Here is a 24,358-nt window from a genome sequence, read left to right as displayed (position 1 = left end):
TAGAATAAATCCCCTTATTAGAATTATATGGATAACATAATGAATTGAGTTTAATAGGATGACAGGAAGAATTGATTTGCATATAGAAAATTGTCCAGAATTTCTAATGATCTCAAAGTGCTCATCTCTTCCCCTTCCTTCAAAGACCTATCTTTTTAAACGTCTGTGTTCCCCAAGTGATGATGCCAGATGGTTTTTAACCTTGAAATACTACAATTTAAGAGTACTCATAGCTTTAGAGTTAGAAGGGATCTGAGTAATCATTTTTACCAGACCTTTCATTTTTGACATAAGCAAATTGAAGTTCAGAGAGGCCAGAAGTAACTTGCTTAAGGTCATGCAGATCATTGATAAAAGAGTCAAGATTTGAAGCCAAGTTGTTCAGGCTCCCAAAGCAATGCTCTTTTCCTTACACAATTATGTTTCTTTAGCAATCAAGTTATGTCAGAGGTGGATAATGATACAGTAGGATAGAAAACTAGGCCTAGAGGCTGGATGATCTCAGTTAAAATCTGGCCTCAGATAATTGCTAACTGTGTAATCTCTTTCTTTAGTGTAAAATCTAAAATGTTTTATTTGTAAAATGGGTCTAATTAAAAACACACATCTCCAAGAATTTTTGTAGGGATCAAATGAGATGATATTAGAATAGGTACTTAATTTTTGTTCCTTTTGCTTTTTTCCACATGACCCAAAGGGAGGTAGAGAGACCTGGCATGCCCAAATAGGTTGTGGCATACTTCCAAATGGTAACCCAGATGCCAACAAAAGCAAAGCCATTATAGAGGAAATGCACAATAAGAAAAAGAGCAGTGCTGACTTTAAGATCAGAGTTGTCCAAGCTTAGATTATCTTAGGGCCACAGTAAAATAAAATAACTATTTGAGGGCTGCACCCAGAATAAAAAACACAGTCTACCAATATAATAATTTGCAGTCTTATCTTAGGTTAAGCAAGTACTGGGAAAAGTCATGGTACTTTTAACTTCTTAGAAAGTGGGAAATGAACATCATCAATATGACAGGCAAAAGCAAACACAAAACAACAAAGTGACAACACAACAGTATAAAGGTAGGTGCATACTGACTAGTCTGAATTGTACAGATGGAATGCATCCCACATACAGACTGAAAATCCTGTGCAATATATTCCATCCATAATACTGCTTAAAAACACCAAAGGAAATTAACTTCAATGAGATTATTTACTAAGTGATGGAATTAAAAAAATCTAATATGCATTCCAAGAAAATTAATATTTTATTTTTTCCACTAGTGATAATTAAAATCCACAGTGGGCTGCAGAAAATTGCACTGTGCAGCATGGGTTGCCTTTTAAAAGCTGTGCCTTAAGATGAAGATGAGAGTTAACAACAATCTAGGTGGCTTGCCTATTGCAGCAGTATCCAAAGAAATGCAAAAGTCCTAGAATACCCCAGAATCACAATGTAAGAGAAAGTATAGATGTCTGGAGGGTTAGCTCTACTAGAGAGAACATTCACACTGTAGAAATAAAAGCCACAGTGAATAAAGTACTGAAATTATATAACTGATATGGCTGAACAACTGTTCCATATTGTTATGAACTGAAACAAGAAACAGGCTAGTCTCAGTGACAGGAAAACTGTTTTGGAAGCGAAAAAACTATTCAAGCTCAATATATTCTTGGTGTTTCTAATTCAGTTCTAGAAAACAAGATGAAAAAAGTATAGCTTGTTCCTTGAGTGGTAGAATGATCTGAACCGAAAAATGGAAAAAAAAAATCCTAGAGGAAAAGCAATCAGGAGCAGCAAACAGTTCTTAAGGATGAACTACAGTCTCAGAGCAAATGATAGGTTTTATCCATTTAGCTATCTACATACAAATTTATGTATATAAATAAACATGTGTATATATGTATTTATGTGAAAAGCAGTAACTTTAAACACCAAAATTTTCAGTTCTTCCCCAACTACAGCTATATACGTGTTCACTTTCTAAGATCAACTCAGTCTCAGTTTAACCAAAAAAAAAAAAAAAATGCTACAAAATGATCAACAGAAACCAATGATGAATCCAATCAAAGCTTTGCTCTTTCTCATTTCTATATTTGAAAAAGGTTGAAAGATTATAATAATAGAAATTCAATTTGACTGGATAATGAATATTTAAAATATACAGTCACTTCTTTTGCATCAGTTTCCACCATTGCAAAATTTTTGCTTCTCTAAAAATTTATACAAAGATATATTTAAATCAAATATGATGAATACTATTAGATATGTAAAAATTAATTTTATATGCTCATGAACATCAATTACTCAATTGGGAGAATTAAAGTGAAAGATGTAGACCTAAGAATCTAAGATGTAAATCTAAAATCTAAGATCTAAGAATCCCCATGAAGAATGAAATACTAGAGAAGACAAAATGTGAAGAACAGGATAAACATTTATTTTGACCCTTTCTGAATGTTTTGGAAAAGTAATCAAGACTTAATATTAGGTAAAAACTTTCTTCTAAGCTAGCAGAATGTGATATAATAAAATGTGCTATAGTTCTGAGAATCAGGAATAATTTTCTAGACCCAAAATTAATATGGCTGGCTTACTTTGAAGTCCAATGAATTACATGATGCAAAAATAATGATAGTAATGATGAAGATAATAATACCCTATCTATATAGTACATTAAAATTCCAAATATATACATATCTCATTTGATCATCAAAACAATTGTTTAAGGAACTCATGGCAAATATCTTGATGAGGCTCCGAGAGATACTAATATAATTTACAGAGGGTCACAAACCTAGTAAATAATATCTAAGATTTTAGGTCTTGTGACTTCCCAGTCCTGCACTATACCATGCTACCTCCCTTTAATTAAATCATCAAGGACAGAAAAAACTCATCTTTTAACATGCATTGATTCGGGCAATGGATAGAGCACTGTTCCTAGAGTCAGGAGGACCTTAGTTCAAATCCAGATGCAGACACTTCATAATTTCCTAGTTGTGTGATTTTGTGCAAGTTATTTAACCCCATTGCCTTAAATAAGTAAAAAATTTAAAAAAAAAAAAACCCTTACATTGGTTCAGTAGCTGAGCATGGTTCAAAGATGAGGCCAAGGCCTATAAGGATCCACTTACAAAGTCAATAAATATAGAAAAGAAGGCTAGAACATCTCCAATAAACAACCATTTAGTAAATATCTTCTCTACTAGGCACAAAGCAAGATGCTATGTGGCACAGTGAATAAAGGGCTAGCTTTCAAAAGAGGAAGAGAGATGAGTTCAAGTGTTGCCCCATCACATGCTCTCTAACTCTCAGTGAACCTAGATATATTTTCAGATGAAAAATTACAGATGAATTGCTGACTGATATGGGTGACAGAAGTTTCTATACTGGTACATTACAATGATTTTCAGGTCTACCTCTATTCCAAAATGTATAAAACATTATGTTAGGTTCCAACATTAAAATAAAATGACAGGATACTAATCTGCAAGAAGTTTAAATTCAGTATTTACAATTTGTGTCACTGACTTATGCAATATTATTTCACATTTCTCTTCCCTTCATGTATTCTGTTCCAACTAGTCAATAATTTCCTACACATATCATTTTCACAAGTATTCTCCACATCTCCACATTTACTTTGTAAAATCCCTAACTTCCTTGAAAGCAAAATTGGGTGTTGCTTCCTGTTTAACACTTTTCCTAATACCTTCAGTTTTCAGAAGTCTCTCCTTCCTGAAATTACTTTATATATTTTCACATATATATTTTGCTATGTATACCCAATGTTATATTTCCTGAGTAGAATGTCAGATCAATAAAGTCAGGAATTGCTAATTCCTTTAGTACAGCAACCTTGCAAATAGTATTTATTTAATAAATGAATTATTGAATTCAATATGTACAATGTAAACACAAAGTTAAGTTGTTTTCTATAAAGGATGGTACAAGGTATAGTATGATTTGGATAATGCAGAGAATCAGATAAAATGCTCTGCAAAAAATTGAAGAAACCAGCATTTCATCTCAATGATAGAAGGCATCATGGAGGAGGTGACACTGGAACTCAGTCTTGTTGCAAAAAGGTAATTATTTTGATAGGAAAAGATCAGGAAAGAATGCAAGGAGCAGGCTTGTGTCTGAAAGCAAAGAGGCAGATGATAATGTTTTGGTGAGTCCAAAAAATACCCAGAAGTCCATTTTGAGTGAAATAAGAATATGTAAGGGGAGAATAGTTAAGGTCAGAAAACAGGTTTGGATACCTGGTTAAAAATGTTCTTGTGCTAGGTGGCACAGTGGATGGAGTACCTGCCGTTATTAAATGTGTGTGTGACCTTGAGCAAATAACTTAAACTCACTTCCTTAAATAAAAATAAAAAAAAAATTTTTTAAATTTTTCGTATTTCTTCATGAATGAAAAATTTCAGTTGATTTATGATTATGTTCATGTTAGAAAATTATATATATATATATATATATATAATTTTTTAAAGTTGGTAAAGAGTTTTTAAAGGGCCTTTAATGACAGATTAAGGTATTTTTATTTTCAACAGTTTCAAAATCTTTTTAAGAAAGTATGAGAAAAAAAGAAAAAAAGAAAGAGAAAAGAAAGTATGAAAAAAACCAACTAGATGATTTCAATTACATTAAATTAAAAAGCTTTTGCACAGATAAAACAATGTAACCAAGATCAAAAGAAATGTAGTAAATTGGGAAACAATCTTTACAACTAATGATTCTGACAAAGGACTCATTTCTAAAATATACAGAGAACTGAGACATTTTTTAAAACAAAAAGCCATTCCCCAATTGACAAATGGTCAAAGGATATGCAAAGGCAATTTACAGATAAGGAGATTAAAGCAATTCAAAGCCATATGAAAAATTGCTCTAAATCATTAATTAGTAAAGAAATGCAAATTAAAGTTTCTCTGAAGTACCACCTCACACCTCTCAGACTGGCCAATATGACCAGAAAGGATAATGATCATTGTTGGAAGACTTGTGGGAAATCTGGGACACTATTACACTGTTGGTCAAGCTGTGAACTCATCCAACCCTTCTGGAGAGAAATTTGGAACTACACCCAAAGGGCAACAAAAATGAACATACCCTTTGACCCAGCAATACCACTACTGGGTTTATACTCTGAAGAGATGATGAAAAAGGGTAAAAACATCACTTGTACAAAAATATTTATAGCAGCCCTGTTTGTGGTGGCAAAGAATTGGAAATCAAATAAATGTCCTGCAATTGGGGAATGGCTTAGCAAACTGTGGTATATGTATGTCATGGAACACTATTGTTCTATTAGAAACCAGGAGGGAAGGGATTACAGGGAAGCCTGGAGGTATTTGCATGAACTGATGTTGAGTGAGATGAGCAGAACCAGAAAAACACTGTACACCCTGACAGCAACATGGGGGTGATGATCAGCCTTGAGGGACTTGCTCATTCCATCAGTGCAACAATCAGGAACAATTTTGGGCTGTCTGCAAACAAGAGTGCCATCTGTATCAAGATAAAGAGCTGTGGAGTTTGAAGCAAGTTCAAGGACTATTCCCTTTAATTTAGAAAAAAACAGATATCTTATTATCTGATCTTGTTATCTCTTAGACTTTTTTTCTCTTCCTTAAGGATATGACTTCTCTCTCATCACACTCGATGTGGATCAATGTACAACATGGAAACAAAGTAAAGACTGACAGATTGCTTTCCGGGGGGGGGAGGGAGGGAAGTAAGATTGGGGGGAAAATTGTAAAACTCAAATAATATCTTTAATAAAAAAAAAAAGAAAGTATGAGAAGTGGAGAATTTCCTAAAGTAATACACTGATAGATAACTTTAATTTTTCCACATTGTGTGGGCGGGGTGAGGGGAGAGGAGGAGAATGTCCTTCCTAATCTTAAGATATCTAAGGATAAATGATCTTTTACATAATATAATTATTCTGAAACTATAAGTAATGAGAGATCATGATATTTTTGGATGGATTTGGATTTTTGGGGGTTTTTTTAATTTTATTCTGATATAATTATGTTGGAGCATTATATGTTATATAATTTTGCATTCCTACTTTCATTATTGAAAATCATTCGAAGTTCGATGAGAAGGCAAATTTCACTTTTCTGGTTTACTGAAAACTAATTTGCAGAGAAGTGTCAAGGGCTCTGGAAAGCTGGACCAAAAACTTGCTATGGAAGAGCAACTACGGCCCCTAGGTGACTTAAGATTCTAGTCATTTCAGCAGTGTCAAGCTCACCCCAAATTACATTTCTATCCTACTTCCTACTGACAAGAAATGCCTCTCTTTGTGGCAAGACTGAGAAGCTACTCATGTTAAATATTTATAGGGGTTACCAGAGTGAAAAAGAAAAGAAAAAAAAACCGCCCAAAGGAAACAGCCAAAGGAATATTCACTGACTTAGAAAACGAAATTCTTTTTCAAACTAGGAAAAAGAAATAGCAAGAGGGAGAAGAAAACACAGATCAGTCTTATCATATATACTTAAAGATAGAAGACACAATTTAAAAGATTTTAAGAACAAATAATATATAAGTATTTAATTTTATTTATCTTCTCTGGAGATCTCAAAATTTTTTTCATATGATTATTCACTTTCACTATTATGTAGAAGTAGATGTACACCAACCATTTTGCTCAAATATGATTATTATGGATGTGATATACTTAGTTCTTTTTACGTACAAATCTATTCAGTGTACTCAGGTACTTTCAATGTCTAGAAGAGTTAATTCACCTCCAAAAATGGCAAATTTATTCTCAGGTGGAAGAATCTGATTATATCTTTTTTTTTTAAAGGTTTTTGCAAGGCAAACGTGGCTAAGTGGCTTGCCAAAGACCACACAGCTAGGTAATTATTATTAAGTGTCTGAGGCTGCATTTGAATTCAAGTACTCCTGACTCCAGGGCTGGTGCTCTATCCACTGTGCCACCTAGTCACCCCCAATCTGATTATATCCAATATAATTTCCCAGGCAAACAAAAGCAACCCTCCCTCTGATTTCAAGGTTTTCCATCTCTTGCTGCTTCTTTTCTTTAAGAGGAATGAGGTCTTCTAGTCAATGATGACCATTCTTATACCTGTTTATATTTTTCACATTGAAATGATTCTGAACTCTTTTTACTTCAATAATCAAAACCTCACCCTCTTCCACCTGATTCTTCATTTGTATTCCCTTCAATCTTTCCCTTCAAAATTTCATCTTAACTCCCCTAATCCTTCTACTATGCCCTCTGGAATGCCTTTTCCATAAGCAATCAACTTCCTTTCATCTTAAATTTATTCCTTTTCCACTCCACCTACTAGTTTTTACTGGAATCTCAAGTCTTCTGATGACACACACTCTCTGGATGTTCTGTCTAGTACTAGTTGTACCTTCACATATTCTCCTTGCCTCAAAGATGGAGGTGGAGAAGAGTACTTCTTGCCAAATCTCCTTATCTGACCATAACCTATTGACTTTTTTTCCTCTTCCTTTCTTTTACATAACCCTACTCTTCATCTGCACCATTATCTTCACAAGATGAAAAGATGTGAATGGATTGCAAGATGTAACCTCAAAGAAGGCAAAGAGTTTGTTCCTCTTTTGTTCTTCTCTTTACCCAAATACACAAAAGAATGAGCAGGTTTTTGTTAAGGAAAAAAGACAAAAATTTAGACAGCAGAAGTTAAAATAGATCAGGGTTATAAAGTTAAAGAAAATTTCCTATTTGAGTTCAGGAAGACTGATCTAGAATGTTCATGTTCCCATATGGCCAAACTATCATGACACTGGTGCTGTAAAAATCCCCATTTATTACCTCTCAAGTAATAAAAAACTTCTCCCTAAGTAGGGCAGTAAAATAAAACCATCTTTTCTCTCATTACACACTGGAACTGCTGGATGGATATTACTTATTTAAACATATTTGCATAAAGTTAAGTTTTCTCAAGAATATCTTTTAGTAAGAGCTAAATAGCATAAAATATAGTAAAAAGTTGTCTGCCTATAAAACCACTACCAAACCTTCATAAACTGTTTCTAAAAGCAGTGACTCACTTTAAAACAATTTAAAAAGATTTCTAAAGAAATTAAGTAATTTCATCTTATGTTTCCTATTTCAATTATTACTTTACTATTCAATTTATATCTTGTTTTATACTTCCTTATTTTTTAATTATTTCTATAAAGAAATTCAATAAATATTAGAATAGGAATGATAACATACTTTTCTTTTTTTAAACCATTAGTAGCTCCTCAGCCTAGCAAGCAATATGGGGTGGGATGAAGGGATGGAATAGATGAATAATATTTGATGCCCACATCATATTAAGCAATATGAAGGGCATCCCCACTGAATAATTATCCTGCCCAGGCACAATCTGGCCCAGAATTGATTCTGAGGAAAGCTATATGAAGAAATAGTACAGTGACAATTGTGACTTTGAATATGGAGTGGAATGTAAAACAACATTTATACTGTCAAAAAATCTGAAGACTATGCATGTAATGATAACAAATATGACAGTGAATACTAAAATGTACATCAATAATTCAATGGAACCAGGAAATTTTTGAATCTGTCAGATGACAATTAATGCTTTTTTCATTCTATATGATTTTAGTCCAGGTCTCCCCATATAAGCAACATAAAGGAGCTAATAAATGTACAAGAGTCATTCTTTTGGAACTTTTTAGTTATTTCATAGGTAACCACTGTAGCATTTGGGCTATTTTTTTCAAGAAATTTTGACGATATTTTTCACAACATATGAAAAGGACAGAGTGAGAATCACAAGAAAAATAAAGAGAGGTGTATGGAAATTACTAGATAAAATATAGGAAATAGTCCCTATAAATTAATGACAGATGATTTGATGTTATTACTTCAAAGATTTTTAAAAGTTCAATATTGCCCATAAAAATATACAGCAATAGCTATAAGATCTAACTATTCCTTCCTTAGGATATTGACCCTATAAGAATAGCACACCATGTTCATGTTAAAAAATAAATGTTTTAGCAAAGTCCTAGTTACCAATATTGAGATGATATGAATTACATGAGAAAAGTGCATTTATATAAGAATAAACATGTATAATGTTCGTTGAGACAAATCAGAATTTTTCTCTAACAACTGCACCTTGAAACATCTTGAAGGAGAATATAGCAGTACAAATGCCTCTGATGGTGTTAATCTCAAAAGAAAGGACCAACACATACATCTTTTAACTCTTTAGTCATTTTATAGATTTTCCATTACCTCACTGGATAATAAGTTCTTCCTCAAGAGATCCTCAAGCAAAGTCAAGACTTCCTTTTGTTGAGTATTTTGTAGAAGGGATTCATGGTCTACATAATATCTTCCAACTCTGAGATCCTATGAATTTATCTCATGCTTATAAAATATGTATTTATATTTTTATTCCATCATCTTATTCACTGTGTAAAAAAACATGGTAATTACTTTCTAATTTAACATATTTCACTGGAGAAAGAGCTATTTTGGATGGGTGAATTTTCCAGGTAACTGAAGAATTCTAATACACTTAATTTAATTAAGTCTCCTAGCCTTCTCATCATACAGAATTCTAATAATTGTTTGCAATTTTTTTTTGTTTTTTACAAGGCAATGGGATTAAGTGGCTTGCCCAAGACCACACAGCTAGGTAATTATTAAGTGTCTGAGGCCAGATTTGAACTCAGGTACTCCTGACTCCAAGGCCAGCATTCTATCCACTGCGCCACCTAGCCGCCTCTGCAAATTTTTTTACATTACTCTCATATTAAAAAAAAAATTAATTTTCTTTCATTTATATCAACTTCATCTTTTATTACTCACTGTCAATGACCTCTACTAAAGTTACCTGTCCCCTATAAACAAATGTCTTTTTTTCCCTAGAATTTCTTCACAATGCTTCAAATAGTATACAAAACACAATAGATATTCAATAAATATTGACTAACATCAAACATTTCAGTTCCTTATATTTCATCCATTTGGGGTACATTCATATTTTTTATTAAACATACATACATAACACACGACCCACTGAGAGAATTTGTCTATTACTTTAAATATGTAGGAGCACTCTACATTATTATGTATATTTGATATGTTCTTTCTTATAAATCTTACAATGCATAAGTTACCTAATTTCTCTTCCATTTTCTGCAGGAAATCTGCCATTTTAAAAATGCTCTCAGTAAGATTCCTTTGATAATAAAATCAAAAAGCTATTTCTGAAATGCATATGCAAAAGAAAAAAATTGCTAGATAGGAATTAGCTAACTTGCACTCAGAATCTTGAGTTTAAGTAACATAAAGAGATGGAATAGAAAGAGAAAAGAGAAGAGAAAATAAACTCAACCAAAAATACAGCTTTTTAAATGGGTTGTTTTGAGAACCTTACAAAGCAATGTCTAAAAAGAAATCCAAATGACCTGAGTTACATTTAGTGGATAATTCAGAAGCCAAAAAAAGCAACAGCATAGCAGTATTTTCTATGAGATCAATAAAGCTAGAGGTAGAAGGGGGAGAAGCATTTTCATAATAATATTTTTAATAAAGAACACTAATTTTTAGAGGAAAAAAAAAACACAGACATCACTGCTACTGGTTGTCAAAGCGAGACAAAACATACCTTTCTTCATCTTCCATATTATCATCAGATGCTTCTTCATGGCTTCTGTGCTTATCAGGATCTGGAAGTGTACTTGGATCAAATTCACTATTGTCATCACTCCAATCCAGAAAGGCTTCCTCCTCTTCATCTTCAGCCTATCAAAAGGAAAATAGGATTATAGAAACCATTTGGTAGAAAAATCTTATCTCTTTCCCATCTGTACATCATTTAAAACCACTGAGTGCAAAAGTTCATCAAGAACTCTATTTGTGATTTCAAATAAGGGGCTGTATATTTTTATGGGAAAAATCTAGGTTACCTTCAAAGCTGACAGGTATTACCAACAAGAATGAAACATACCATTTTTAAAATGTAATCAAATGTGATTTAGAAATTAAATCCCTAACTGATGCCATCAAGATCTGAGTGAAAATAAATTTCCATTATATATGAATATTTAAGAATTCTAGCATTTAGAAGTTAGAAGGTTCAAGCTGGCTCAAAGTGACTAGAGAAGCTCTAGTATAAAGTAAAAAGTAAAGAAATAACTGCCTCTGTAGAGTGACAAGATAGAGACTGATTCAAATAATCCTAGTCAATAAACTTTTATTCTCTTATCTGAAAATTAAGGACAGTAAAATTTAGATATTCCCTAACCTATAGATGATTATTAGGAAAACAATTTTTTAAACCCAATCGTGTTTGATAAGTATTAAAGGATGAGATAAATGAGTTTTTAAACTATTGCAAATAATTATAAAATCAATCCAGTGTAAATATTTTCTTAGCATTTATCCTAAAACAAAATCAATGTTTCAAAACTATAGACACTTCATGAAAAAACTAAACAAAAAAATCATAAGAGTCTATAAAATGATTTTAATGTATATTCAGGTCTGACCAAATTTGGTCAATTTATAAAACTGACTTGCAAGGAACTAAATGCACAAATAAGACTCCTACTTATTCTGATATATATTACTTCAATCAAACATTTACTAAGTGCTGGGAATAAGATGACAAAAAGCACTATTTTCAAAGGGTTATATTCAAAATTGGAGAGACAAAATGTCCACATACAAATATATACAGAATATAATCATGTTCTATGTACTGAGATGGCAAAGAAGAGAGAGAACTAGGCGGGTTGGTGGAAAGCAAATCCCTTTATTTTAGAATAAAATAAAGAAATCTATGAATATACATATAAATGATGTATATCCAGTACAATCAATGGGTTTAAGATGGTTCCTTTCGTCCATTAGATAAAAACTACTACACACATTTAAGATAATACTATAAATATTTTTATACGACAAAAACAGTTTCTGAATGTGTTTCTCTCCAAGTTATTTTATAATTATTACAATTATAGTTCACATACTAATTTTATAATTTACTGTTAAATGATCCTCATTTACAATACTTTTACGTTTTCTCAAAAACCAAGTAACAATTTAAAATGAAAATGCTGCTAGCTGTGTAGACTACTTTTCATTACTGAAGTCCCCTAATACTTTGTGAACTGTTCCCCCTGATACCATTTGAACATAAAAAGAGAAACAAGTACAGAAAATGTGAATTAGGCACTCCTGCTGGACTGTCTTATTAATTTCCCATATATATGTATATGAAAGGTCAGAAAATAAGCAAAGAACATGTCTGCAATCAAAAGCAGTAAACAGAATACTCAATTACATATTACATCTTCCCCCTGAAAATAATCAATGATACCAAAGTTACCACACACCCAGTAATAATGCTCTCTTGGGCAACTAATTTTTATTTTTGCTGTTAAAAATTATTAAAAAGAAGTTGATGCCATTATGTAGAGGAAAATTAAGCCTCCAAAATTCTAACCTTACAAATCTGGACATAGTTTATCTGCTAGAACCAAGTTGACTAATAGGGAGAGAGCTCTTTGTCAATACTATTCTCTGTCCCCATCTCCCACAGAGCGTCACTTAACTACATACACACCTGTACTAGATACAATCAAAAATTAAGAGAGAGCAAAAAATAAAATAGCTTAAAATACTCCCGACTCTCCACTGTCACTTCAAAACTTTCATGTCCAAACAGTTAATGAAGGGCTGGGAGTTTTTCTTTAAAATTTTTTTTGCAATATATATATATATATATGTGTGTGTGTGTATGTATTTCTTTTCATAATTGCTCCTTATCTTTTTTTCCTAAAAAGTATGCCAATGCTTCATTTTCGATGATTCTATCTTTTCAAATTTTACTGGGACACATGTTTAACTAAACAGCTAAAATCCACCATTTATCTTGTTCAGGACCATAAATTCAAAGCTTTAGATTAGATCCAAATTTAGCAAGGGGGCTTTGCTGTCTAAAGTAAGGAAATATATGGATGTTGTGACTGCTGTTATTATTAAAAATATGGAGAATGGTTTAAGGTTTACACAAAATGATTTATATATTTTCTCTCATTTAATTCTCATAACAATAATGTTATCCCATTTTATACGTAAGGAAACTGAAGCTGAGAGAAAGTGACTTGTCCAGAGTTACACAACTAGGGATCAATTAACATGCATTTACTAACATAATTAAATATTATTTATGACATTTATTTGAGCCAATTAAGTGGAAGAGTGGATAAGATCTGTGAACATGGAAACAGAAAAATTTACTGACTCTTATACAGTATCCTGTCAAAATAGCTTTAGCCTCACTCAGTCTGTTACCGCATCAGTAAAATGAGGATAATAACACTGCTATTTAAATAATTGGTCCAAGGGATTTTTCAAACCTCAAAATGCTATACAAATTTCAGCTATTTAATTTACTTATAATGTGCCTATTTATGACACACTATTGCTAGGCACTGGGGATACAAATACAAAAAGAAAATAACCCCTTCTTACAAGGAATGGATAAGGAAGCAGTGGAAGGGATCAAGAAAGATAGACTGAAGCAAGGTTGTAAAGGGCTTTGAAAGTTAAATAGAAAAATTTTTATTTGATTTTTAGAAGCAATAAGAAATTACTGGAATTTATTACATGGAGGAGTAATACAGTCAGGTACAGCTAGATAATAGTAGTTGAAGCCAGTATCTGTCTACTGGAACCTCTAACCAAGGATAAGTTCACAGAAGTGTTGACCAGACTTAAACTTGCCAGTGATTTGTAGAGTTCAGAATGAGGGGGTAGTGATTAAACTTTTTCTTGGATTCACAGTCATATGAAAAATTGCTCTAAATAATTACTGATTAGAGAAATGCAAATTAAAGCATCTCTAAGGTACCACCTCACACCTCTCAGACTGGCCAACATGACGAGATAAGACAACGATCAGATCAGTGTTGGTAAATTTGGGACACTAAGGCATTGTTGGTGGAACTGTGAACTCATCCAGCCTTTCAGGAGAACAATTTGGAATTATACCCAAAGGGCAATAAAAATGTACATACCCTTTGATCCAGCAATAAATACCACTACTGGGTCTATACCCTGAAGAGATGATGAAAACAGGTAAAAGCATGACTTGTACAAAAATACTCATAGCAGTCCTGTTGGTGGTGGCACAGAATTGGAAATTCAGCGAATGTTCATTAATTGGGGAATGCTTAAACTGTGGTGTATATATGTGATGGAACACTATATTGTTCTATTAGAAAGCCAGAGGGATGGGAATTCAGAGAAGACTGGAAGAATTTGCATGAACTGATGCTGAATGAGATGAGCAGAACCAGAAGAACATTGTACCTTAACAGCAACATGGGGTTGATGATCAGTCTTAATAGACTTGCTCATATTAGTGTAACAATTACAGACAATTTTAGGATATCTGCAATGGAGAATACCATCTGTATCCAAAGAAAGAATTGCGAAGTTTAAATAAAGACCAAAGACCATTTCCTTTTAAGTCACTTTATTATGTTGGGTTTTTTTTCCTATCTCATATTTTATTTTTCCTTAAGGATATGATTGTTCTCTCAACACATTCAATTTTGATCAATGTATAGCATGGAAACAATGTAAAGACTATCAGAGTGGCTTCTGTTTGGGGTGGAGGAAAGGAAGTGAGATTGGGGAAAAAATTGTAAAAATTAAAAAAAATAAAAATTGCAAAAAAACTCCACTTTTCCTTGGAATAGACTATTTTGGGAACACTAAAGACCTATGGGTCCCCAGCCTGAGTTATTACTGAGAGCCTGGAATAATAGAAAATTCAATAACCCAGAAAGCAGCAGCAGGACCCCAAGAAAACAAGAGCCCAGTTCAGCTACTGTCTTCAGAAGGGTACACAGCTAACATACAGAGTACATAGCTAACAAAGTTCAAAGTTGGAAAGCAAGAAGAAAAAAAGAATACAAACATAAGAGCTAATGGTAAAAAGGACACTCAAAACAGAAACCTAGGAAAATAACTCCAACATATCTTCAGCTAAAACTTCAAAGGAAAACAAAGCTTGGGCACAAGTACAAATACAATGCCTAGATGAGATGAAACAAAACAAAACAAAACAAAACAAAACCAAAAAAACCCTAAAAAGTTAAAAACAAAAACAAATGAGAATGCCAGAGGTAAAAATAGGGAAAGAAATGAAAGATAAAGGGAAAAATGATATGGAAAGAGAATTAACAGCTTGCCAAAAAAGCACCAAACTTTAAAACAAGCAAAACAAAATTCCCTAAAAACTAGAATGAGTGAAATAGAAAATAGCTTTTATTTCAGAAAAGAAATATTAAAATAACATGAAAAAACGAAAAGAAAATATAAAATAACTAATAGCAAAGAGAACTAACCTGAAGAACGTAACAAGGAGAGATAATTTAAGAAACAATGGACTATCTTAAGGCATGACCAAGAAAAAAGAGCCTAAAGCATCTAATTTCAGGCAATCTTAAAAATGCCCCAAATTCTTAGAAACAGAAAACAAAGTTAGAAGCAAATAAACCAGTCACTTCCTGAAAGAAAAGTCAAAACAAAAACTCCAGGAATATTTATTTATTTATTTTTTTTTTTTGCAAGGCAAATGGGGTTAAGTGGCTTGCCCAAGGCCACACAGCTAGGTAATTAAGTGTCTGAGGCTAGATTTGAACTCAGGTACTCATGACTCCAGGGCCTGTTCTCTATCCACTGCGCCACCTAGCAGCCCCCAGGAATATTTTAAAACCTAAATTCAGAGTTTCCAAGTCAAAGGAAAAATAATTCAAGTAGCCAGAAAGAATAAAATTACGGAATAATCAAGATCACACAGGATTTCACAATCACCAATATAAAGGATGTGGAGCATAGAGTATAATACAGAAGTATTTGCTTTCCATATATTTTGATTATATAAATTTCATCCCTTGGGCTGGTGGATGGTGGCAGGAGCTCCTACTTTGGCAGGAGTCAGTCATAGAAGGTGGCATTAGAGTAACAGCTGTGCCAAGAGTCTTCCATTCTAGGTAGCGAGGCTGCTCTGACTGCAGGGACCTCAGGTCCTAAAGACTCTCCCTGTGGGGACCACTGTCATAGAGGGGAGAGGCATGCAGAGTCCCCAGAGAAAAGGGCAAGGTGTGCTGATGATCCACATACATTATGTGAGAATTGACTGTATTAGAAAGCAAGCTATCTAGGCCTGTTAACTGGCCCAGAAAAATTAAATATAATTCAACAGGGGAAAATGAACCTTTATAGAAAAGGATTGCAAAGCATTGCTGATGAAAATACAAACATAGAAATAAAAAGAAACAAAAAAGTAAAACACGAGCTAGCAATCTAACAAAAGAATAAATTGACATAAATTGTTTAGAATATGGGAAGATGGTACCTGTTTTCCCTTAAAATTCTATCATTGTCAAGATGGAATTTGGATGGAATCTAAATAGACAGAAGGTCTGAGAATGGCTCTGTTATTTGATAAAGACAACAGACAACACACCAGCATTTTAAAATGCAATCAAAGTAGTTTTTAGAATAAAACTATCTTTAAACACTTTGATCAATAAAAGAAAAAATAACAAATCAGTGAATTAGATATGCAATTGGGAAACAATGAACATAATATAGTATGCTAATAACAAAAATGAAAAATTCCTGATTATATCAGTAAATGCAAAGAAATTTTTGACAATATTTCATTCCTATTAAAAATTAGACAATATAGAGATAAATGACTTTCTTTTATCTGATAAATAGCATCAATCTAAAACCAAAACCCAGTATTATCTGTAATAAGGATAAATGAGAACTTTCTAATCAGATTATGAGTAAAACAAGGATGCCCACTATCACCACTGCTGTTCAATAAACAACGCTAGAAATGCTAGCTATAGTAGTGAGAAGGGGAAAAAAAATTGGTGGACTTAAACACAGGCTAAGAAGAAACAAAATTATTCATTTTTCAGATGATATGATAGTTTACTTAGAAATTCAATTACAAAACTAATTAAATAACAACTCCAGCAAATTTGCAGGCTTACAAAATAAACCCACAAAAATCATTATTCTTTCTATATATTACCCACAAAATCTAGTAAGAAGAACTAAAGAAAGACACTTCATTCAAAATAACTAGGGAAAATATAAAATGCTTGGCTATTTCTTGTCAAGTGAAATGAATTATTAAAATACACATAAAGATCTAAACAACTGGAATTGCTTACAGCTAAATCAAGCCAATCTAATGAAAGATTTTGTTTTGTTTGTGTGTATATGCCTGTGTGAGATAAGAGTTTTGTTTTGCTTTCCTAATTGTAAGGTATGCAGAAAGGTGGGAAACAAAGAAGGCATATTTTCATTAAAATAAAATTTAATTAAAAATATAATAAGGTATACAGTTCTTAATTTTATGCTTATTTTGTTGCATAAAAATACTAAATAATATTTGACATATCTCTTTTCACTTCTATCAATGATAGAATTGGACTGTGGAATAGGCTGATGATTTAAGCAATAAAAAGATGGAAATTATTGCAAATTTAATGGAATTTGTGGTACAATTATGAAAGTGTTCATAGACAGGATAAAAAAATCATTCAAAATTCTTAAACAAATGTCTATGTTGAAAAAATGCCAATTCAGAAACATGAACCCTTTAGTTTGAAATATTCATTTAAAAACTGCAGCAGGTTTATGTCTGCATCACCCTCTTATTGATGCCAGCACTCCTGCACCTCACTGATGTGGTTAACTTTGTTACTGCACTGTTGATGTCACACTATATTACTTGTTTTACCATACACCCTTCGACTCTGTGACAGTGACAAATGAATTTAGGCTAAAAACTATTTCTGTCAGAAGTACAATTTCAAACTACAAGGATTACAAAGGTGGTAGAAAGACATTTCGATTCCTTCCTTTTTATTATTAGTCTTTGCTCTGTCTTTCTATTCAGTCACAATATAAAAAAAAAAAGAACCTTTAAAAATTATACCCTTTGCCTGACATTTTCAAAAATCAGTAGAAAACTGCAGAAAAAAAGGTTTATGGAAAAGAAAATGATTAAATACTTATTAATAAGCCAAGTAAAGTTGAAATGAATAAGGAAAAAAACTGGTTGACAAAAAAAAATCACAGAGAATGGATTTATCAGACTACGTAAATGTGAGACATCCTCACCAAAGGGGAGATATATGTGTGTGTGTGTGTGTGTGTGTATGTGTGTATACATATACACTGTATGTTTAATCCTGTTCAAAAAAGCACTAAAGAAGGGCGACTAGTTGGCGCAGTGGTTAGAGCACCAGTCCTGGAATCAGGAGTACCTGACTTCAAATCAGTCCTCAGACACTTAACAATTACCTAGATGTGTCGCCTTGGGTAAGCCACTTAACCCCACCGCCTAGCTAAAAACTAAAAAAACTAAAAATAAAAAATTTAAGTTCACAAAAGCATTGTTGGTGGAGTTGTGAACTGATCCAATGTTTCTAGAGATCAATTTAGAATACAATACAACAATATTACAAATTAGGTCTGTATCCCAAAGAGATTATGAAAAAAAATATTCATAGCAGCTCTTTTCATGATGATAAAGAATTGAAAATTGAGGAGATGCCCATCAATTGGAAATGCTGAACAAACTGTGGCATATGAATGTGATGAATAAGAAATCTTGAGCAATGGGAGTTCAGAAAAGCTTCAAAAGACTTGATCGAACTGATAGAGAGTGAAATGAGCAAACCCAGAAGAACATTATACATAGTAATAACAACATGGGGTGATGGTCAACCACAATGGACTTGTTTATTTCAGTAGTAGCTGAACAATCTAAATTACTTGTGATGGAGAATGAAGTGTGGAATTTAAATGAAGATCAAAGCACAGCAGATAGAGCACCAGCCCTGGAGTCAGGAGGACCTGAGTGCAAATCTGACCTCAGACACTTAATAATTATCCAGCAAATTACTTAACCCCATTGCCTTTAAAACAAAACAAAACAGAAAAATGTCCAAATTGTTTTTACTTGTAATTAGGAAAATTTGAAATATCAAGAAAATTTAAGGAAAAAAAAAGAATGAAAATCTAAAACACTTCTTTGTATCCTTAAGGCACAGTAGAATCTAAATGGAGGTTGGATACAAAGTGGTTAGTTAATGTGAACATGTCAAATATATGAATACAGTAATCTAGAAACAGTGAATACTAGAGAGAAAACTTTTAATTCCATTATGTCAGGAACTGGCCATTTTGTATGTCAAAGACTTTTTTTTTTTTTAGGTTTTTGCAAGGCAAATGGGGTTAAGTGGCTCGCCCAAGGCCACACAGCTGGGTAATTAAGTGTCTGAGACTGGATTTGAACCCAGGTCCTCCTGACTCCAAGGCCGGTGCTTTATCCACTACGCCACCTAGCCGCCCCAATGTCAAAGACTCTTGTGGCAATCAAATGAAATCTATGAACCCCTTTCTCAGAATTGTTTGCTTGGTTTTTTTTAAATTCACAATTGAAGCAGATGCCAAATTTTAGTTAGAAGTTAATGAAAACAAAAACTGTAAAATTTCCCCCCAATTCCTTACAAGGGTTCATGGACTCCAAATTAGTTTCTGTTATAACAAAAGATCACAAGACAGGCAAATATATCATTTTCGGAGACTTATCTTACTTTCTTTGCTGTTAATTATTATTATCCTGAAATAAGAAGGAAGGAAATAAATATTGCTTAAATGCCAATATGTCCCAGGCATTATGCTATATGCTTCATAAATATTATCTCACCAGATCTTCGCAACAATACTAGGACGTAAATACTATTATTATTCTCATGTTATGGTTGAGAAAACTGAAATAAAAAGATTAAGTTAGGGCAGCTAGGTGGTGTAGGGGACTGAGCACTAGCCTTGGAGTCAGGAAGACCTGAGTTCAAATCTGATGTCAGACATTTAATAATTTACTCAGCTGTGTGACTTTGGGCAAGTCATTTCATCACATTGCCTTGCCGTGTGTGGGGGTGGGGTGGGGTGGGGGGAATGCTGGATTTTAATTCAGGTCTTGCTGATTACAGGACTGAGAATCTATCCTTTGTACCACTTAGCTACCTCAATACAGGTATACTAATTCAAAAAAGTATTGCAAGTACTTCTCCCTCTTCTTTTTCAGTTTTTTTCATATACCGTGATTTGACTCAGAGAAGAATCAATTCAGAACCATAGAAGTAAAAAAGAACTTTAAATTTACTGTCATTTTATTTACAGAGAAATATAAAATGTTATACTCATCTTCTTAAATTGACAGGGAACGTAAAAATCATTTCAACAAATAATAAAATATACTGTATTTAGTTCTCTATAAGGCCAAGTTATGAGGAAGAGAGAAGAACTGGCACAGAATCTTAAGAGGTTAAAAAGTTAAAACATTTACTTAATATGTTTAGAAAAAAACTAATAAAATAGAACATCCACATTCACTTGGATTTTAAAAAGAAATAAACATAGCCAGATTTTTTTTCAATTTTTGCACCCAATTCAGAATTGGGAAATTGGAGTCCTCGTTTTGAATAAAGAAAATACTTTAAAAACATCCTCCTTTGGAAGTTTTATAGATCATTTTTTGAAGAAAACTATTCTCATAGGGACTGTTTCCTTATTAAGTAACTTTTAGAAAACTGCTACTAAATATTTTTAAATCCTAAATGAATTTGAGCATCTAATAGATCACTTCTGGTTTAATCAATTTAGGGGATAGAGGAAATTAAGTCATATCTGGTCCCACTAGGAAATTATTGGCTTTTGAAATGAAATGATATCATAATATCATCTTATAAAGTGAAGTATGATATAATACTCCACCATCTTCATAAATTTCTTAAAATTCATAGGTAAAGAATTACAGTATGTTCATTCTTACCATTTTCACTTGGTTTGATAAATAGCCATTTTATGTTAACTTTATATTTATCATATTTTAGAATACTCATAGAATTCCCTAGTGACATTTTTAAATATCTTAGCCACTATTAAAATTATGTGCATAGGTTCATAAAATATTCTGGTTATCTCTTAATTAGAAATTTTTTTAAGATATTCATGTTGATTGATCTTTTCTTTTTCAGTTTATAATTCAGATGAAGACTATGCCAAAAAAATCCATTTAGAGATAGTCCATATTAGCAGATAAAACATTCAAGACTTCAGAATATAGCCTCCAATACCTAACTTATTCATAGATGAGGAAAGATTTTAATGAAGTCCTCTGTACTTTCTCTGTGTAGAGATTTCATGCTGACCCCCAGAGTTTCAGAAAGCTATGAGAACAAACCCAAGCAAGATCTGAGGTATAAAGAATCTTATATATGAGTCACATGTATGTCTATGTATATTTATTGCTAAAGTATAATCCAATTCTCAGAAAACAATACCCTAGGAAACAACATATACTCATGAAAGTGGCATTTAACAAGTTAACAAATGTGATTCATTTTATTTGTTTTAAATCAGAGGTCTTAATCTATGAAAGGAAAAAAAAGAAGACTACATTTGGAAATCTCTAACATCATGTGTCAAATTTCATGTGCTTGATCTCTTATCTAAGGTGCAGCTTCTAATGAAACATTGAGAATAATCCTGTAAAGCTTGAGGGCTAAGAATGTCTGAAGTCCATGGTCATGATAGGAACTCTTAAGCTTTTAAGAACTTTGAAATCTAGCATACTAAAAGTTCTTTCCCTACAAAATCGGAAAGTAGCAAAAGCAACTAAATATCTCAATTAGTAATATTATATATATGTGAATGAACAGCAAAAACAAAACTACTGGAAGTTACCAAAGAATTGTGTAGAGGTTAAATTAATACAATAATTCCCTGACCCAATTAATTAACAAGTTTGGTGTTTTGCTTGAAATAAATTCTATAAATACTATAAATTTCAATTAAGAGAAGTATATTTACAAAAATTAGACATAAGCAAATAACAGTTCTCTTATTCTCAACCTGCTGAGAAAATCAATTTGTGATACAATGCAAAGGAGAAATTTAAAAGTATAAAGCTGGATTATGAACAATGCAAAAGAAATGAAATTAGATAGGTCGCCATACCTAGAAGGACCCAAGAAACTGAATTGACAAGAATAATAAAAATCAGATATGAGCTCAGTGCAGGAAATAGTCTGTAAACAGTGCATAAAAATCACAAAATTTTAGAACTGCAAAGATTCTTGGAAATCTACCCATCCCTTTGTTTCAGTGTCATTTTAGGGTCAGAGAGGTTAAAGTTAAGAACTGAGACTTGAATCTGGATTCTCTAAAATTAAGACCATAAACTCTAAAAGGCCCAATGATCTAGAAAGATTTCAAGTACATGTCTTTCATCTGAAGATCAGGTTATTTAAATTTGGAAAGGATCATTGTTAGATTATATAGTTGAGAAGATGTCTTCTCAACTAAAGTATCTCTCCATTCTATTTTTATAAGATATAAACAGAGCTATGGGATTTTATAGCAAGAAGAGAATCTTAGAAATCATTCAGTAGAGTCCTTTCAAGGTAATAATAAAAACAATAAATAAATAAATAATAAAGTTGAGACTCAGAAAGATTAACCGATCAACTGTTATTGCCCAAGACTCCTCACAGTCAAATGGATGCCCTTTGTACTATATATTACATTGCCTCCTTGGATGACTATCAAGTAAAATGAGAAATATAAATATTACAGTATTACTCAACAATAGGCAAATAATTACAAAATAAATTGCATGTAATTTTTTGTCTCTTGGCAATAGCTTAATTTTAATCTGAAGTACTGGAATTATAATGTAAAAGTGACACACTGACACTTGTTTTAAAACTTGCATGTGAGTATGATTTTTTTCATTATGCCATACAAAAATAATATATATTTTTGGAATTAAACACACACATCTACATATATATATTATATATATATTATATATATAATATATATATATATATATACATAGATGTTACATACACATATCTATGCTATTTCTTGACTCTTCATTCTCTTTAATCTCCCATAGCCTACCACTCACTGAGTTTTGATGCTAGTCTATCTCCACAATCAAGATTCCCAACTATTCTCTAGTCTCACAATTCCTTCTTACCCAGACTACTTCAAATCATCTTAAATTGGCTTTCCTGTTTCCAAACTCTCCCTTCAACATAACTGAAAAAACCATCTTCCTAAAGCCCAAAACTTTATCACAAAACTAAATCTATCACCCCCAACTTAAGAAGTTTCAGTAGTTGCCTACTGACTCAAGAGTCAGTTTGGATTTTAAAAGCTTTCACAATCTGACACCAACCTTTTCAGACATTTCACATTACTTTTTTTTATATACTTCCATGCCATTTGAGTCAAACTGGTATTCTCTGCACCCTGAATATAGTATCTTATCTCTTTTCTAAAAGGCTTTCCACAAGCTTTTGGCTGTGAGTAGGATGTACATAACCTTCATCTATGTCTTACGGGCATAGAACTTTAAGGTTTACCTATGGTAAACCTCTAATAAAAAGTCTTTCCTGGAGTACAGTGGATAGAATAATGAACTTAAGTCAGTAAGACTTGGTTTTCAATCCCACCTCAGACACTCAGAAACTGTACAATTCCAGGGAATTCTTTATTTTGTTGTTTCTAATTGTTGTTGTTACTAGAATGTAACTCTTTGAAGGGAAAAGCTGTATCATTTTTTCTTTGTGTTACAATTACCTAAAACAACATCTCAAGTGCTTAAGAAATGGTGGTTTTCAGAGTTCAGGGGAAAAAAAATTTCCAAAGATAGTAGAAATGAGCAAGCACTAATTATTTATGAAAAGACCAATGAGGTGGGTAACATAGTTTAAAAAAAACTGGTATGCAGCATGTAATTCAAGATAACACATTTTTTATCCTCACTGAGTTTTTATTCCGAGGACATATAAAATAAATAAATGAATAAATAAAACTATTAAAATAATTAGATTGATTCCATAAAGTGTACTCTGACAGATTTTGTGTCATATCCCATGTGCTCCTGCTCTTAATGCTATAAAAAGATGTAAATGGACCACACAGAAGCATTTAAGACACTGGAATGAAATTGAAATGTTAAGGATTCTTAATCTCCTTTTTGTGTATGTTATAGGCCCGTATGACATGCTGATAAAGCCTGTGGACCACTTTTCATAGTGTTTCAAATGCATAAAATAAAGTAGGTAAGATTACAAAAGAAACCTATTATACTGAAGTACATTTATTAAAATACTAAAATAACCAAATTCAGAGATCCAGATTAAGTAATTTTTAGTTTTAAAAAGTGCCAAAGGTCATGCATCTTTCAC

At 32.5% G+C, this 24,358-nt stretch overlaps 1 protein-coding gene across 1 annotated transcript in view; it reads right to left on the bottom strand.

Moving 5' to 3' along the window:
• The window catches only part of DDX10 (DEAD-box helicase 10), a 325,417-nt gene that overhangs the window by 32,607 nt on the left and 268,452 nt on the right, over window positions 1-24,358 (bottom strand). The window contains exon 17 of the mRNA XM_074216635.1: window positions 10,648-10,784. Coding sequence (XP_074072736.1) covers window positions 10,648-10,784 — 137 coding nt within the window. The remainder of the gene's footprint in view (window positions 1-10,647; window positions 10,785-24,358) is intronic.

This window comes from Macrotis lagotis, chromosome 1 (assembly GCF_037893015.1).
Source record: "Macrotis lagotis isolate mMagLag1 chromosome 1, bilby.v1.9.chrom.fasta, whole genome shotgun sequence".
Lineage (NCBI taxonomy): Eukaryota > Metazoa > Chordata > Mammalia > Peramelemorphia > Peramelidae > Macrotis > Macrotis lagotis.
This window is presented reverse-complemented; position numbering and strand designations above follow the sequence as displayed.